The sequence below is a fragment of the Galeopterus variegatus genome, unplaced genomic scaffold (assembly GCF_000696425.1).
Source record: "Galeopterus variegatus unplaced genomic scaffold, G_variegatus-3.0.2 Scaffold452, whole genome shotgun sequence".
NCBI classification, from domain to species: Eukaryota; Metazoa; Chordata; class Mammalia; order Dermoptera; family Cynocephalidae; genus Galeopterus; species Galeopterus variegatus.
Window position 1 is genome coordinate 513,664 of NW_007726563.1, and position 17,020 is coordinate 530,683.

The window sequence follows — 17,020 nt, forward strand, 5'->3', positions numbered from 1 at the left end:
TAGTCACGTGACTATTGAGCGCTTGAAATGTGGCCAGTGAGGGGCCGGCCCGGTGGCGCACTGCTACAGTGCGCCGCTTGGGAAGCACGGCAGCGCTCCCGCCGAGGGTTTGGATCCCACATACAGACCGGCCACTCACTGGCTGAGCGAGGTGCGGGAGCAACACCGAGGGTTGCGATCCCGTTGCCGGTCCCGGTCCGGTACGGGTGCGACACTGAGGGTTGCAATCCGTTGCCGGTCACAAAAAAAGACAAAAAGGAAAAAAAAAAAAAAAGAAAAATTACCCACTTATGCTTCTCTGATGAACTTTTTTTTTTTTTTTCTGGCTTCTGGCCAGTATGGGGATCCAAACCCGTGACTTTAGTGTAATCAGCACCGCACCCTCCTAAGTGAGCTAACCAGCAAGCCATGTTACCACTGTTTTAAAAAGCATTTTCATGTGCACAACTATAATATTGGAAGATTTGTAGCTTTTTGTCTTTTTTCTGAGTAGTTTGGTTAAATAAAATGTCTTGTCCTAAGTCAAGTTTATCTAATTCTTTACTTACCTATCCTTTCAGTGAAGAAGGTGATGGTTTTCCTACCCTTTCTACAAGATGCAAATGTTTTTTTTTTTTTTTAAAAGACACAAATAAAATGTTATTTAAATAGAGGCTCCCAATCTACCTCCTTAGCTAGGTATCATAAAAATAATACTTTCTACTGTAGAAGACTTTCTTTTTCATATCTATCTACCTTATCCTGTTATCTCTCCTTTGAAATACTACATTGAAATCGACCTCAGATTGCCTTTTTATTTGAGGGTCTTATCTCTCCTACTGGTATTTGAAACACAATAAAGTTTCAAATTGATGCTAATCCCTGCCCCCATGTAGTATTTTATAATTTTTCCTTTTTAAGGAATTTAACTGTCCTGTAATTTTCTGTCTTTATACCAAATGTGTTTTTTTTTTTAATTTTCAAAGAAACCAGTTTTGAATCTAAAACTAACGAGTCTTGAGTTGAAATGCCAGTTGCAAGCTTTTTCTCTAGGACCATATTTTGCTGAAAGCATTTTTTCCTTTTTTCTCTTTGGGACCCTATCCTGCCAGGTTAAGAGAGAGGCAACTTCTCTAAGACATGGATAGATGCAAACATGTAGGGCGCTTACGGCTGGCCCAGGACCACTCCATCCTGAACCCTCAGAAGTGGTGCTGCGTGGAGTGCGCCACTACCGAATCTGCGTGGGCCTGCCTCAAGTGCTCCCATGTGGCCTGCGGCCGCTACATTGAAGACCACGCCCTGAAGCACTTTGAAGAGACCGGACACCCGCTAGCCATGGAAGTCCGGGACCTCTATGTCTTCTGCTACCTGTGCAAAGACTACGTGCTCAATGATAACCCAGAGGGGGACCTGAAGCTGCTGAGGAGCTCCCTCCTGGCGGTCCGCGGCCAGAAGCAGGACCAGCTGGCCAGACGCGGGCGGACGCTGCGGTCCATGGCTTCAGGCGAGGACGTGCTCCCGCCGCAGCGCGTTCCTCAGGGACAGCCGCAGATGCTCACGGCTCTGTGGTACCGGCGCCAGCATCTGCTGGCCAAGACGCTGCGGCTGTGGTTTGAGAAGAGCTCCCGGGGCCGGGCGAAGCTGGAGCAGCAGCGGCAGGAGGAGGCTCTGGAGCGCAAGAAGGAGGAGGCGCGGCAGCGGCGGCGCGAGGTGAAGCGGCGACTGCTGGAGGAGCTGGCCAGCGCACCCCCGCGCAAGAGCGCACGGCTGCTGCTGCACACGCCCCGCGCCGCTGGCCCTGCCTCCCTGGCGGGCTCCCGCCACCCTTCTGCCCCCGCCACGTTCAAGCCACGCCGCCAGCCCGCCGTGGCCCCGGGTGTCACTGGCCTGCGCAACCTGGGCAACACCTGCTACATGAACTCAATCCTCCAGGTGCTCAGCCACCTCCAGAAGTTCCGGGAATGTTTCCTGAACCTTGATCCCTCCAAGACGGAGCATCTGTTTCCTAGAGCCACCAACGGCAGGGCTCAGCTTTCCGGCAGGCCGGCCGGCAGCTCGGCCACCGAGCTGTCTGCCAGAAGTGACAGGGCCGAGGCATGCGAGCGGGAGGGCCTCTGCTGGAACGGTGGGCCCTCCATCAGCAGGAGTCTGGAGCTCATCCAGAACAAGGAGCCCAGCTCGAAGCACATTTCCCTCTGCCACGAACTGCACACCCTCTTCCGAGTCATGTGGTCCGGGAAGTGGGCCCTGGTATCGCCCTTCGCCATGCTTCACTCGGTGTGGAGCCTGATCCCGGCCTTCCGCGGCTACGACCAGCAGGACGCGCAGGAGTTTCTCTGCGAGCTGTTGCACAAGGTGCAGCAGGAGCTCGAGTCAGAGGGAACCACACGCCGAATCCTCATCCCCTTCTCCCAGAGGAAGCTCACCAAACAGGTCTTAAAGGTGGTAAATACTATATTCCACGGGCAGCTGCTCAGCCAGGTAGGTGTGTGCCTACCCTGACTCTGCCCAGCTCTAGGGAGGGAGGCTTGCATGTTAATTTGGTGTTCCTGTGAATTTGTCCCCTGGGTTATTGGGCTAATTAAGATAGCCCAGTGTGATTTAAGCATACTTGAGGGTGGCCATTGTACCTTTCATTGTACTGTACATTGGGATGGCCTCTACTGTACATTGGGGTGGCCTCTACTGTACATTGGGGTGGCCTCCTCTCTTTCTGGCCAGATTTATACTTTACCTTGCCAAGTTGCTTTATTTTCATTGAATGTCGTTAACCATTAATGAAGATAAGGGTAATATAAAGTACCCATTGTTGGCATGCCATGCTTTGATCAGAGTTGGCCTGTAACCGTTGGTTCCATCCTTGTTCGAAAGAGCATTCTTCCTTCTTTCCATACAAGGAAGGTAGGTGGCTGGGAGCATGCCAGAGGCCTGCATCCTTATGGTCCCCCATTACTTTTCATTTCCTGGATCTTTAGCTATATAGGGACCTAAGCAAAGATCCATTGATAAGGTTTGTGAGAATATGCAGAAAGAGATTTTTTTTTTTTTTTTTTTTGTCTTTTTTCGTGTCCGGCAATGGATCGCAACCCTCAGTGTCGCGCCCGTACCAGACCGGGACCGGCAACGGGATCGCAACCCTCGGTGCTGCGCCCGCACCTCGCTCAGCCAGTGAGCGGGAACCGGTCTGTATGTGGGATCCGAACCCTCGGCAGGAGCGCCGCCTCGCTCCCAAGCGGCGTACTGTAGCAGTGCGCCACCGGGCCGGCCCCAGAAAGAGAATTTTTATAATTTTTTTTAAAAAGATGGGCTAGCTAGCTGCCAAAAAAAAAGACAGCAGCTTAAGAGATAGAGGTACAAGCAAAACCTCTACACTACTATGCTACTGAGGTTTTGTGCCTTGGTTTTTACAGTATTGAAAAAATGAGTGGAATGGGGAGAGAAAGTTTATTTAGACTTTTGTTTTTTAGCATGTGAGAGTATAAATGGTACTTCCTCTACCTCTCCCCTCCTTCCCCCCAGGAATAAAGGTGCATCTGAGAAGTTATAGTGGGAGAAGTGGTCTAATCACAGTACTTTGAGGCTCTGCAGACAGAGGGATCAGTGTAGAGGGTGCTACAAGAAACTAGTGCAAAAAGAGAGAGGCAAGTTGTAAGAAGGACTGTCATGAGGAATACAAGGTTGAGAAAAGCAGACAGGGACTTGCAAATTCTCTATCTTAAACTGATTCCTTGAATGATTCCACAATAGCTTGCTGTCTGTATTACTGTGGCATTGAATGGTAGACTATACTTAGGGAGAGGAGAAGAGAGATTGGGGTAGTTGTAATCTCTGTGCTGTGTGGTTTTGCAATTCCAGCTAGCATTACATCATTAGAAATGTATACCAGAGTCATAGGCTCTAATTCTTTTTTTTTTTTTTTTTTTTTGGTGGCTGGCTGGTATAGGGATTGAACCCTGAACCTTGGTGTTATTAACACCATGCCCTAAGCAACTAAGCTAACCAGCCAGCTCCTAATTCTTTTAATTAAAGTTACGTTTATTATTTTAATGTTACAATTAATATTTTTAAAATTATACACTTAGTTTTGGTAAAGTTATGTGTCTTGTATGAAGCAAGCAAAAATGTATGTGGGAAACATGGAAGTTATGTAATCTGTAAATTAACGTTTTCATTCTAGGTCACTTGTATATCATGCAATTACAAATCCAATACCATTGAGCCCTTTTGGGATCTGTCCCTGGAATTCCCTGAACGCTATCACTGCATAGAAAAGGGGCTTGTCCCTTTGAATCAGACAGAGTGCCAGCTCACTGAGATGCTGGCCAAGTTCACAGAGACAGAGGCCCTGGAAGGGAGAATCTACGCTTGTGACCAGTGTAACAGTGAGTGCTGTGTGGAGAATGGCTGGGGCGGTGGGGGGGTTGGGGGCATGCAACTGGAATATCAGTTTAAGGTGCTTCTTTTGCCCCTTTAGTCAAAAGTAACACTAATACTGAGTGCTTCTAAAGCATCTTTTAAAAATCGTTTTCTCGGGGCCGGCCTGTGGCTCACTCGGGAGAGTGCGGTGCTGATAACACCAAGGCCACGGGTTCGGATCCCACATAGGGATGGCCGGTTCGCTCACTGGCTGAGTGTGGTGCTGACAACACCAAGTCAAGGGTTGAGATCCCCTTACCGGTCATCTTTTTAAAAAAAAAAAAAAAATCGTTTTCTCTTATTTGTTCAAAAACAAGCATATGGACTTTATATATTAAAACAAAACAAAACAGGAAAACCCCAAACAAGACAAAGGTCTAGGAGTTGTGCTTCCTTTGGTTCCTCCTGATTGACATTAGTTGTTATTTTGGGAGGCATTTGAAAGTGTGGTTCCTCAAATGGGGACTCTGAGAATGTTAGTACTTAGCTTCATAGTGCTACAGGGACCCTGCTTAAATTCATGAATGTAGAGTCTGACAGTTCTTGTTTAATCTAAATTAAGGTGACATAGCCTGTTTGAGAGCTGTGGTATCAGAAAAGCATGCTTTTAAACTGAACTGGTAGATTTAAAATCTGTCAGAAGTGCTACTAAAGATTGATACAGTGGGACCAAGAAAGCAAGTCTTAAGGTGCATTACTCAGTGGCAGCTTCATGGATATTTTCTGCATTTGTTTTTGTCTTCACTTGCCTGAAAGGTTTACATTTCAGAGAGTGTCATAAGGAAGTATTTCTCTATCATAGCTTTAGCTATAAAGTGGAACTGTCTTTATGGTTACATGGGAATCTTATGCAGCGCCTTTCTGTCTTGCCACACTAACCCTTAATGCTTCTGCTAACCCAGCATGTGCAGAGGAAATGCAGAGCAAATATGTGGAAGCTCATGCTGGTTTTTATGGCATATTAGGATTTGGAAACTATAGAATTATGGACTGTGCAGAGACCTAGAAATCAATTTGCAGCCATATAGTTTGGACTATAGTTTTGAAGAAAAGTTTCTATGGCAGCATTTCTTACTATATTTTCACATGGTTTTTTTAAGCTAGTAAATTGTGGAAAACCTGTTCTGCTCTTTGAAGAATCAGGACAAAAAAGTAAAAGTCATGCTTGATATCATTTTGCCATTTTAAAAGAAAATTTGAAGTGTTGTACTTGGTTAACTGTAGACCCACCTGTCCTGTTCCATTTTGAGATACAGAGGCAAGTGAATTAAATTGTTATATTAGAGCAGTATCTTTTTTTTTTTTTATAAATAGTAATTCATTAAGCTTTTTACATGTAAAGAACAAAAGGATATTAACAACTTTGACTGCATCATTTTGGGATATGATAGATCAGGCAAACAATACTTTTATTTATTTTGCAAGAAAGTATTGTTTTTCTGGTTGCCAAATGTGCTAATTTACTAGGATTTCTCTAGGCAGGTACAAATAATGGTAGGAAAGGAAAACTATGGTGAGGGGATGAGACGCACTGATCTGTTGCTCGTGAAGTTCCAAAATTTTCTGTCTTCCATCTCTCTGTGTAGCCAGTTTAATCAAATGGAGACAGACATGATCAATCTCAATTGAATCAGTAATTTTTTTTTTCTTTGTGAATTTCGTTTTAGGGAAACAAAGCCAGATTCTGTATTGTCTTCATCTTAACTCACATACTCCCTCTACTGAGGGTGGCAGTCACTGCCAGGGTTCCCAGGCAGAGCTGCAGTAATTTTCAAATCTGGTGAAAAGGAGTGTAAAAATAAGGCCAGGTCCCTCTTTGAATTCTCTTTCTGTTCATGCCCTCCCATATTGTGACCATATGCCCTTGTAAAACCTTCTCCTAAGGCACACTCATTCTGATCCAGTCCATTGTGAGAAGCAATACCTCCACATCCTATTGTCACAGAAAGCTCTGTGTATATGTCATCTTGCTGTGATTTGCTACCTTTCACGAGTGGTACAGATGGGACTTGGAATCAGATGCCAGGCTTTTCAGACAGAGACCATGATATCAACAGCTCAAAGACAATTAGCAGGCACCACAGTGGACCACTAATTTTATATTCCTATCCATTTATTGATTGAGTTAATGTAGTAACAGAGCAGTTATCAGTAATTGGTTATAGAGAAGGCTTCTGATGGAAACTAAGAGAACTTTGTTTCCATTTTTTATTTGCTGAAATTTAGTAATGCATTTCTCCCACAGTTCAGTAGCTTTAGAACAAAATTAAGAGTCTGAGCATTGGTTCTGCTTTGGGCTGGGTGAATTTAGCTGGCTTGTCAGCCTTGTCCTGCATGTCCAGCACTGTGCTTTTATCCAAGAAACATGTTTCAAAAACTTTGTATAGCATAAAATTATAAAACCAGCAAAATTTATTTCTGAATATTTGTATGTGCCCTAAGCAAATCATGCTGAAAAATGTTTAAATACTGTGTCCTTTAGTAGTCTTATCCTTTTTATCATTTTCCTAAGCCTGAAATTCATGCATTACTCCTCATTTTACTGGTAAGGAAACTGAGATTCAGAGTTTTGAATAACTTATCTATTAGCATACAACTAGCTGTGAGGAGGAAATAGAATTGAGCCTATCTAGTGGAAACAAAGACCTTTTTAAAGTTATATTATGTTGCATCTTAAGTTACAGACCCATATATAAAGTCATAGAACCCTAACATATGCTTCTACTCTGTGTGCAGGCTGTTGCAGTGACTGTCTGTTACAATCCAGTAATAAATACCTGATATCAGGAGTGTACCATTCTAAACCCAAACCAACTTTGTTGTTGATGGCAAAAATTCTAAGTTGCTGATGGCAAAAATTTGAAAGTAGATATATCAGGATTAGGTTAGGTTGCTTACAACAGTCAACCCTAATAACAACTTAAAATGAGATATAATTTTATTTTTCTGTTAAATAAAAGAAGTTTGAAGGATATTCAGGGGCTGGCATGGTGGCTGCAGGTCAGCAGGGACCCAAGCTCCTTCTGTCTTTCTGCTTTACTGTCCTAGTGCAAAGCTTACATCCTCAAGGTTACCTCGTGGTCCAAGAGGAATTCCAGCAGTTGCAGACAGTGAGAAGGACAAAGGGATGCACCTTACAACTGAGTCAGCCGTCCTTAAGCAGCCATCCCAAGAGTGCCACACAGTCATTCCTTTCATGTTAGCCAGAACTCCCATGGTCACACCATGCAGGCAGGTGAAGCTAAAAAATGCAGTGTTACAGAGAGTTTTGCTGTCCCTAGTAAAATTGAGGTTAAAATACTGAAAAATAAGGAGAATGCATATTGACTGGCAAGTCATTTTCTCTGCCATAGCATAGAATGAGACTCCTCACAACCTATGTTTTATACCTTCCCAAACCATATAGGCAAACGACGAAAATCCAATCCAAAACCACTTGTTCTGAGTGAAGCTAGAAAGCAGTTAATGATCTACAGACTACCTCAGGTCCTCCGGCTGCACCTTAAAAGATTCAGGTGAGCTTGCTCTGGGAGTCCCACATGGCTGTGAGCTATGGGAATAGCTGTTTCAAAGGCTATGTTGAGGGCAAATGTCTTCTTTGGTGTTGGGAGGGGAAGCCTATTCCCTTGAGACCTTGTGCTTTCCATAGTTCACATCTAGTAAGGCAAGTTGATGTTGGGGCCCAGCAAGGACTGGGCTTCTGTTCTCATGGCCCTGTTTAATTAATTGTCTAGCTTGCCCAAGATGTCTGTGCTTGAAGATTTTCTAGCCTCACTTGGGCTTATGTACATTCATCTTAAGGATGAAGTATAAAATCTGTGAAAAGAAGGACAGGCAGTAAACTACTAAAAGATCGTTGCCTAAAAAGGAAAAAAAAAAAAAAAAAAAAGGGCCGGCCCGGTGGCACACTGCTACAGTGCGCCGATTGGGAGCGCAGCGGTGCTCCCGCCGAGGGTTCGGATCCCACGTACAGACCAGCCACTCAGTGGCTGAGCGAGGTGCGGGAGCAACACCGAGGGTTGCGATCCCATTGCCGGTCACGGAAAAAAAAAAAAAAAAAAACAAAAAGGAAAAAAAAAAAAAAAAAAAAGGGCCGGCCCGGTGGCACACTGCTACAGTGCGCCGATTGGGAGCGCAGCGGTGCTCCCGCCGAGGGTTCGGATCCCACGTACAGACCAGCCACTCAGTGGCTGAGCGAGGTGCGGGAGCAACACCGAGGGTTGCGATCCCATTGCCGGTCACGGAAAAAAAAAAAAAAAAAAACAAAAAGGAAAAAAAAAAAAAAAAAAAAGGGCCGGCCCGGTGGCACATGCTACAGTGCGCCGATTGGGAGCGCAGCGGTGCTCCCGCCGAGGGTTCGGATCCCACGTACAGACCAGCCACTCAGTGGCTGAGCGAGGTGCGGGAGCAACACCGAGGGTTGCGATCCCATTGCCGGTCACGGAAAAAAAAAAAAAAAAGACAAAAAGGAAAAAAATAAATAAATAAAAAAACAAAAGATCGTTGCCTGAATTGTTTGTTTGGGGATTTCTAGGTTCAGAGTACTTCATGGTACATCCACAGCTAATATATGTGGACATTGGTTACTACCCTGTTATAGATGGGAAAATCAAAGCCAGAAGGTTAAGTTTTCTTGGTTCCCTGTTTTACCAACCTCTAACTATGATAAATAGGCCAGTTTTTACTAGTAAGAAGTTTATATCCATTTTCTAGGTGGTCTGGCCGTAATCATCGAGAGAAGATTGGGGTCCATGTCGTCTTTGACCAGGTATTAACCATGGAACCTTACTGCTGCAGGGACATGCTCTCCTCTCTTGACAAAGAGACCTTTGCCTATGATCTCTCCGCAGTGGTCATGCATCACGGGAAAGGGTTTGGCTCAGGACACTACACAGCCTATTGCTACAACACAGAGGGAGGTGCGTGCGCTTTACTCTGTGGGGTGGGGGACACGGAAAAGGGTTGTTTTGTCCACATTTTATTGCTTTTCTTTTATTCCATCCCACAGGTCACCTAGGGGGAAATTACATACATTAAAATCCAGTGGAAAGAATTACAAAAGTTGGATGCAAATTTTGGATATATCTCTAAGTAACAAGATATAATTGTTCTAAGAATTAAAACAAACTGACGTGTAAAAGTGCTTAGAACAGTACCTAGCACGTAGTGCTTGCTCAGTGTTGGAGGTTATTATTATCAATAGGATTGGTTATCAGTAGTATTACTATTGTGGTAGTAATGCTACTTCTACAGACCTCAATTTCCTTCTTGGTTATGCATATACAATAGTACCCATGTAACTTCATGGACATATGACTTTCACTAGCCCCAGCTCAAAATAAAGCTGAGGACATTTACTGAACACTTATTATGTCCTTACTACTTACTTCCCTTACCATGGGAAGTGTTCCCTTACCACGGCAAGGGCCCTTCCTAAGGAGCTTTCAGTCCTTATCCTCCAGAGTGAAGCCTCCTAGCTACTGTACTGAGGCAGATGGGCTGCAGATACATTTTCAGCAGTGCACTGATCTTGAACCCCTCAGCCCTTGGGACTGCCAGAGCCTGTGAACAAATACTATTCTATTCCTTCTAAATTTTCCTTTATCACTCCCTTATATTTCCATTTCTTCTCTCCTCCTCTTCCCATTGCTTAGCCCCCAGTATCCTGGCTGTTTTTGTAGAAGGCCCTAATGGACAATGAAAAAGCCTGAGTAAAACAAAGACAAAGATTATAGTCAGGCAACATTTTAAGCAGTATTGTGGTGGGGTTTGGTGGGTTTAAAGCCAATAGTTACATTAACTTGTTGGTTTTATTTACTTGTCCCTTCCCCTACCAGTAATCAGAGGTTGGATCTCTTTAGAACTCCTCTGTCCCTTTCTTCATCTTCTAGTTTTGCCTGCTAACTGGAAATGTAAGTTGGGTAGTCATTTTCTCTCTTTCTCCTTTGGTTTCCTAGGTTTTTGGGTCCACTGCAATGACTCAAAGCTGAATGTATGCAGTGTCGAGGAAGTGTGCAAAACCCAGGCCTACATCCTTTTTTACACTCAAAGAACAGTGCAGGGCAATGCAAGAATCTCAGAAACCCAACTCCAAGCTCAGGTGCAGTCCAGCAACAACGATGAAGGCAGACCACAGACATTCACCTGAATGGGAGGCATGTATCAAAGACTGGCTTGCTTTTAAACTATTGGTGTCCATACATCTTTCCTTTTGTAGGAAATAAGGCTTTACTGCAGGAACAGATTACTAGGGTTTGCCTCACTGGGTCTAGCATAGAACATACCAGGTGATTCATGTCCTCATATATTTCATAGTCACTTTCTTTTGAATGGACTTGGAAATTCCCTCCTTTCACAAAACAAATCAAAAGGAGTAACTTCTATGAAGATTCTTTCATCAGTTGCTTCTGAATATAGAGCGATCTGGGTGTAGGAAAGAGGAGATAAATTGATCATATCTAGCCAGGAGAGTGGCCATACTTTCTCTCCATTATATGATGCCTCTGCTAATAAGGACCCTCTTGCAGCACCAGAACCCTCCTGATGTGAGCAGTTCTCAACAGAGCACATGAGGGGCCCTAGGCTAGCAGGTTGCTGGATGGGATTGGTTCCGAGGTGGGTGATGAAGTCTAAGGAATTATTCCCACAAAGGAAGTAAGCTTCAAGAGTTGAAAACTTTTAAACTTCCTTTTTTAGGGCATAGTAGTTGAAGAGTGGAATGAAATGCACGAAGCAAATTTCTCCATGCAAAATGGGAGAGTTTTCACGTGTCATACCCTCCCTGGCTGCTGCTGTCATTTAATCATTCCACATTTCTCCTGAGAATGGCATGAACATCCCTTCATTCTAAAGAAGGGGCAGTTTATAAAAGGAAGCAATAGACTAGTACATGTCCTTTATTGCATGCTGAGCCAAAGGGCACTCCTGGCTATCCCAGTTCTATAGCAGAGCCCTGGTTCAGGTCTACGGCAAGTACATGGTTTGGTTTAAAGTGGTCCTTAGGTCAGTTATCTGAGGCTTTCTTAACTCAGTTGTGGGTGGGCAGGGATAGCCAGTGGTACAAGGCTTATCTGAATGCCTATCACCCATTCTCACCTTGGTGCAGCATGCAGCTTGTTAGCTTGCAGCTCCTTTCTTGCACCTGGAGAGCTAGAACATTCATGTTCTCAAGGTTTGGGGGCTCTTACTTTCCTAGGGCATGGGAATTGCTCAGGAATCTACCCCCTACATGCCTGAACAGTTTATTGCTGATGGCCTTGGCCTGTTGCCTCCCAAATCTGATAACCCCTATTGTTGCTTCACCCACCCATCCATCAGAGAAAAAAGCAAGAACGCCCTGTTCTCCAGTGCAAGCAAAAATATATCTTTCTTTTTCAATTGGGTCAGGTTCCAAATGGAATGAAATTACCCAGATGAACACCTCCTCATTAGGCCCTACGGAGTTTCCCTTCTCAGTCCTTCACTTAGACTCACCTGTGAAAGTGAAGGCAAATCCTAACTCTTGTTGCAGTGGTTGCTGAAGTGAGCCTGGAACTGTCACTATGAATGCTCATCTTTTGACTGAGTATATCAAATTAATGTTTGAATTCAGGTAGGAATACAGTTGTCACTTGAAGAGAATAGATGTGGAAGGGAGTTTGGGGAGGGGTGGGAAGTGGGGGAAGTGAGGCTAAAGAATGAGAGTTATAGCTTTAGCAATGTCGATGAGCCACATTTCCCGAACAGATCTGTTGCATTTGCTGTTGACCTCTTTTGAGATGAACTCTCCCATAGGACCTGCCAGACAGCACTGAGACATGGAGGAAATTCAGACAGAAATAGCTCACCCTGATAGGGAAGGAGTGACTATATTTTAAATTAAACTTGCTTTTTCCAACACTGTGAGGTTTCTGTAATATTTAGCTTTTATTTGGAAGCGATAGCGTATGGCATTTTTTATGCTGTTTGGTTTAAATTGTCTACTGCAGGCTTCTTTGTATAAGCTTTGCCTGGGCTCACCCTCTCCTGGACACTGTTTTAAAGTGTCACAGCTGCCCATGCTGCCAGAGGCTCTGATGTGAAGTTATACACTTGAGATCCACTTTTTTTTTTTTTAAGTCAGTAGGATTGGTAATGACTTTTTGTGGCAACAGGAAAAAAAAAAAAAAAAAAACCCATTAACTAAAAAAGCAAACAAAAAACCCAAGGAGAGTAAAAAGGAAACTATGAATTGTGCCTCATCTTTCATTAAACCTTATATTTATTATTCTAGAAAAAGAACTTACAAGATAGAGAAGAACTAATAGAGCATCTACTTTACCCCTCAGGCTGTCCAGGGGGAAATACTTATTAATAAACATTTAGTGGAAAATTAAAAGATCTTCAAGTTTAATTTTTAAAAATAGTTTTTTTGGCAAAAGGAAAAAAAAAAAAAAAAAAAGCCCATTAACTAAAAAAGCAAACAAAAAACCCAAGGAGAGTAAAAAGGAAACTATGAATTGTGCCTCATCTTTCATTAAACCTTATATTTATTATTCTAGAAAAAGAACTTACAAGATAGAGAAGAACTAATAGAGCATCTACTTTACCCCTCAGGCTGTCCAGGGGGAAATACTTATTAATAAACATTTAGTGGAAAATTAAAAGATCTTCAAGTTTAATTTTTAAAAATAGTTTTATACCAAATATTATAAGGATTATTAAGCAGATTAAAGACTTTGTAAAATAAGTGCTTAATTTAGCTGAGCACTCACTTGTCAAATTAATAAAATCATTTAAAATTAGTTGGAATAGAAACAAACATCAGAGTCTCCCCTGACCTACATACTTCTGAAGGTGCCTACTGCAGTCACTGACACCTCAGGTACCCAAAGGCAGCAGCACTAGACACTGTTACGAAGTTAGTAATTAAGGAGATTTTTATTGAAGAAAAGAGTTCCCTGCTACATAAGCTAATATCTGTTGTGAGGGAAATGTCCCTTTGCCTTTAATTTATTTACCTATTGGAAGTAGATGAATGTCTCAGTTGCATCTTATATTAAATTGAAACATTCTAAAGAGAAGAAAATGAGAACCAGGTAGAAGTTGACTAGATGCTGCCAAATCAAACCCAAGATCTAACTGAACCTTAAAGGGCCTGCTTCTCTCCCAGGGCAAGTAGCTGAGAATCCTGTTCCAGGAACCCTTTGTAGTTGGCTGGCATGTTTACTTGCTGCTGTAGCCAGCCAAGATGAATGCATCCTGGCCCTCAAAAAGGATTTTTACCTCAGTCTAGCCTGACCCTCATACCTGTGGTGGCCTCTGAGATGAGCATCCATGCTAGAGTAAAAAATACTAGGAATGCCCTCGGCAGCCGGGAACTGAAGCTCTTATTAAATGGTGGGCAGAGCCCTTGCCAGCTTTTATCCAGCCCCTCTCAGGCTGAGGGGAGAGTGGTGCCACACTGTAAAGAATTTCCAGATGTCTCTTAAAATGTCATGAATAAAATTGGAAACTAGAAAATGTTAATGTGTCCTATGGACTCAATAGCAGAGTTTATTTTTGTTTTTAATAGCAAGGCTTCTAGAGTCAATGATTGTATGAATTCCCTACTCTGGCCATGCTTACAGCTCCATCCAAGTACAGGGGAAGAACCAGTGAGGTGGATTGGCTGGCAATGGGGCATGCCCCAGAGTAAGCCTGAGAGAGGACTACAGTAGTACAGAATGAAAACTTGGTTGGGGGTGGGACGTGGGAGGTGGGAGGTGGGTGGGCAGGCAGGGAGGGAGAAATGGAGTTTGTTTTACTTACTGATAAAGCTTTGTGAACTAATTTTATACGATTCATAAAATTTGGTGCCTTGTACCCAATTATGGTTTGCATGGGATTGAAAAGATTAAGGGAAAGGATTCCGGATTCCTTCTTGTCATTTCAAGTGGCAAATGGGTCTGTGTAGTGTTTAAAGACATTTGGTATCACAGACTTTTTAAAAGCATTTCATATCTCTTGTGTGTGAATGCAAATTATTATTACCAGCAAGTTCTAACATTTTATTGTAATGTCCAGATTCTTTGTATTTGTGATTATTCACCAAACAGCTGTTTTTCAAGGCAGACTATGTATCTCATTGTTTTTCACACCTCTTTTATGTTCCAAACATTAACACGGGCCTTTTCAAATCAGGTTGGGAGACTACCTCTTCCTAAAAATGTATACTATATCCCTGTCTGGCATTATATTTTATCAGTGGAAGGGTTGCCTTTCCAGCCGGTTGGGAGAGCACAAATGTACAGAAAGGCCTTTAGTCTTTATCAAAACAATAACTAATGCTGGGCAACTTATGGTAGAAGGCAAACAAAAATGGTTCCTCCTGAAGTGGATCCTTCATTGGTTCTGAAGTTCTTCTGTACAGAATGTCAGGAAGCAGTGTAGAAAACAATCCCGTGTGTGAACTTTTAGATTGTAAAGCAAGCCAGTGCACTATGTAATATGCAAAGGGAATGATGCACAAGAGAAGGCACAAAGACCCTGTTGCAGTCTTTCCCTGGCAGGTGCTGACTGGGATGGTGCTGAGCGGCTATGGAAGGTGGTGATACCCAGTCTGCTCACTACAGGGCTGTCTACAGCCTGTTTCTTTTACTCCAACTTTAAGGTTTCCACTAAGCTCATGAGACTTCATCAAAGCGTGTTTAAAAAGCTCACCCCTCAAAGTACATTTGGCATTTGGGTCCCCCAGCCTAGTTAGTGGACTGATTAGGTGAAGAGGTTGGATCTTAAGGATAAAACTTCTCATGGCCACTTATATTTTACCAGGTAAGTATGCATCTTCCTGGTGGTTCAGATTCTTTTTAAGTTCAGCCCTAACGCTGAAAAGCACCTTCTAAATATAACTGTGAGTTTTATATCTTACATGTTTAATAACCATTCTCTAGGTCTAGGGCTATGACTTTAACAATTACGTATTCCTTCAACCCACATATTGCTCTAAATACACAATAACTACTATAGCATTGAGGCAAGCAGTCATTTTTGTGGACTCTTTCCATACTTCTGCTGGCATGGTTTTTAAAATTTAGCTAGAGGGCCGGCCCGTGGCTCACTCGGGAGAGTGCGATGCTGATAACACGAAGGCCCCGGGTTCGGATCCCATATAGGGATGGCCGGTTCACTCACTGGCTGAGAGTGGTGCTGACAGCACCAAGTCAAGGGTTAAGATCCCCTTACCGGTCATTTAAAAAAAAAAAAAAACAAAAAGATAAAATTTAGCTAGAGGGCCGGCCCGTGGCTCACCCGGGAGAGTGCGATGCTGATAACACGAAGGCCCCGGGTTCGGATCCCATATAGGGATGGCCGGTTCACTCACTGGCTGAGAGTGGTGCTGACAGCACCAAGTCAAGGGTTAAGATCCCCTTACCGGTCATTTAAAAAAAAAAAAAAACAAAAAGATAAAATTTAGCTAGAGGGCCGGCCCGTGGCTCACCCGGGAGAGTGCGATGCTGATAACACGAAGGCCCCGGGTTCGGATCCCATATAGGGATGGCCGGTTCACTCACTGGCTGAGAGTGGTGCTGACAGCACCAAGTCAAGGGTTAAGATCCCCTTACCGGTCATTTAAAAAAAAAAAAAAAAAAAAAAAAAGATAAAATTTAGCTAGAGATTTTGATAGTACTATGTGTTAACAAGCCAGGGTTGAAAAGTGTGACAGGATGTAAAATTGACTTCCCTTAGGGAGAATGTTTTGTTGGCAATGATAAAAAACCAGCACTTTCATTTACAGAAATTAACAATTATTCATCAAAATTTTTGGAAACTGTTGATTTGTTAGCTTTATTTACTAAATTCTTATCACTTTGAAGAATTAAGCCAGTTTAGATGAAACTTTACCCAACCAACATTATGGCTTTAAAAACCAGCCAACAGTAAACACTATTACTTGAAGCTAAAACATTAAATTTGGAATGAAATTTGAATTACGCTTTTGGAAGATGCCATGTCTTAATTTTTGCTTGATACTGATTTTCAGCTTTGGAAATTTTTATCAAATAGAACTGTTCACAATTACAAGTAGATCAGATTGCAGACATTAAGGATCTAATTTTTGTTCCTATAAAGAACAGGATGTGCTGGTATTTCTTATCTTAGCAATGGTTTGATGCAGGTCTCAGAGTGAAAGTTTAAGTTTCCTCCCTGGTCACCATTTGCACAGCACTGACTTCAGTCCTGAGCCTTGTTCTCATGTATGTGACTCTTCTTCGTCTTAATACCCAGTAAGATATGAGGGAATTTCAAAAAGTTCGTGGGAAAATAGAATTAAAAGATAATACTGAGTCTCACTGGTTAGCTCAGTTGGTTAGCACGTGGTGGTATAACACCAAGGTCAAGGGCTCCGATCCCTTTACCAGTTAGACACACATACATACACACGGAATCTTTCCATGAACTTTTTGAAGACCCCTCTCAGAGCATCTGTGATCCCAGTTTAGACTCTGAAGGGTCTTGGCTTCATGTTAAGCCAACCACAGGCCTGCATTCACACAGCTTGTACCTTCTTCCTATCAAATAGGATCTATCGGATTAATATTCTCAAGAGAATGGTGGGTGTTTTTTTTTTTTTAACATTAAAAAAATATAATTCTCAAACAGCTTTCTCAATAAGATTTCTGCC

At 43.0% G+C, this 17,020-nt stretch overlaps 1 protein-coding gene across 1 annotated transcript in view; it reads left to right on the forward strand.

Annotated features, from left to right (window-relative positions):
* USP49 (ubiquitin specific peptidase 49) overlaps window positions 1-10,586 on the forward strand; it is a 94,139-nt gene extending 83,553 nt beyond the window's left edge. Inside the window, exons 4-8 of the mRNA XM_008568919.1 lie at window positions 1,092-2,463; window positions 4,160-4,364; window positions 7,805-7,913; window positions 9,112-9,317; window positions 10,356-10,586. Coding sequence (XP_008567141.1) covers window positions 1,120-2,463; window positions 4,160-4,364; window positions 7,805-7,913; window positions 9,112-9,317; window positions 10,356-10,546 — 2,055 coding nt within the window. The 5' untranslated portion in view covers window positions 1,092-1,119 and the 3' untranslated portion in view covers window positions 10,547-10,586. The remainder of the gene's footprint in view (window positions 1-1,091; window positions 2,464-4,159; window positions 4,365-7,804; window positions 7,914-9,111; window positions 9,318-10,355) is intronic.
* The last annotated feature ends 6,434 nt before the right edge of the window (window positions 10,587-17,020 follow it).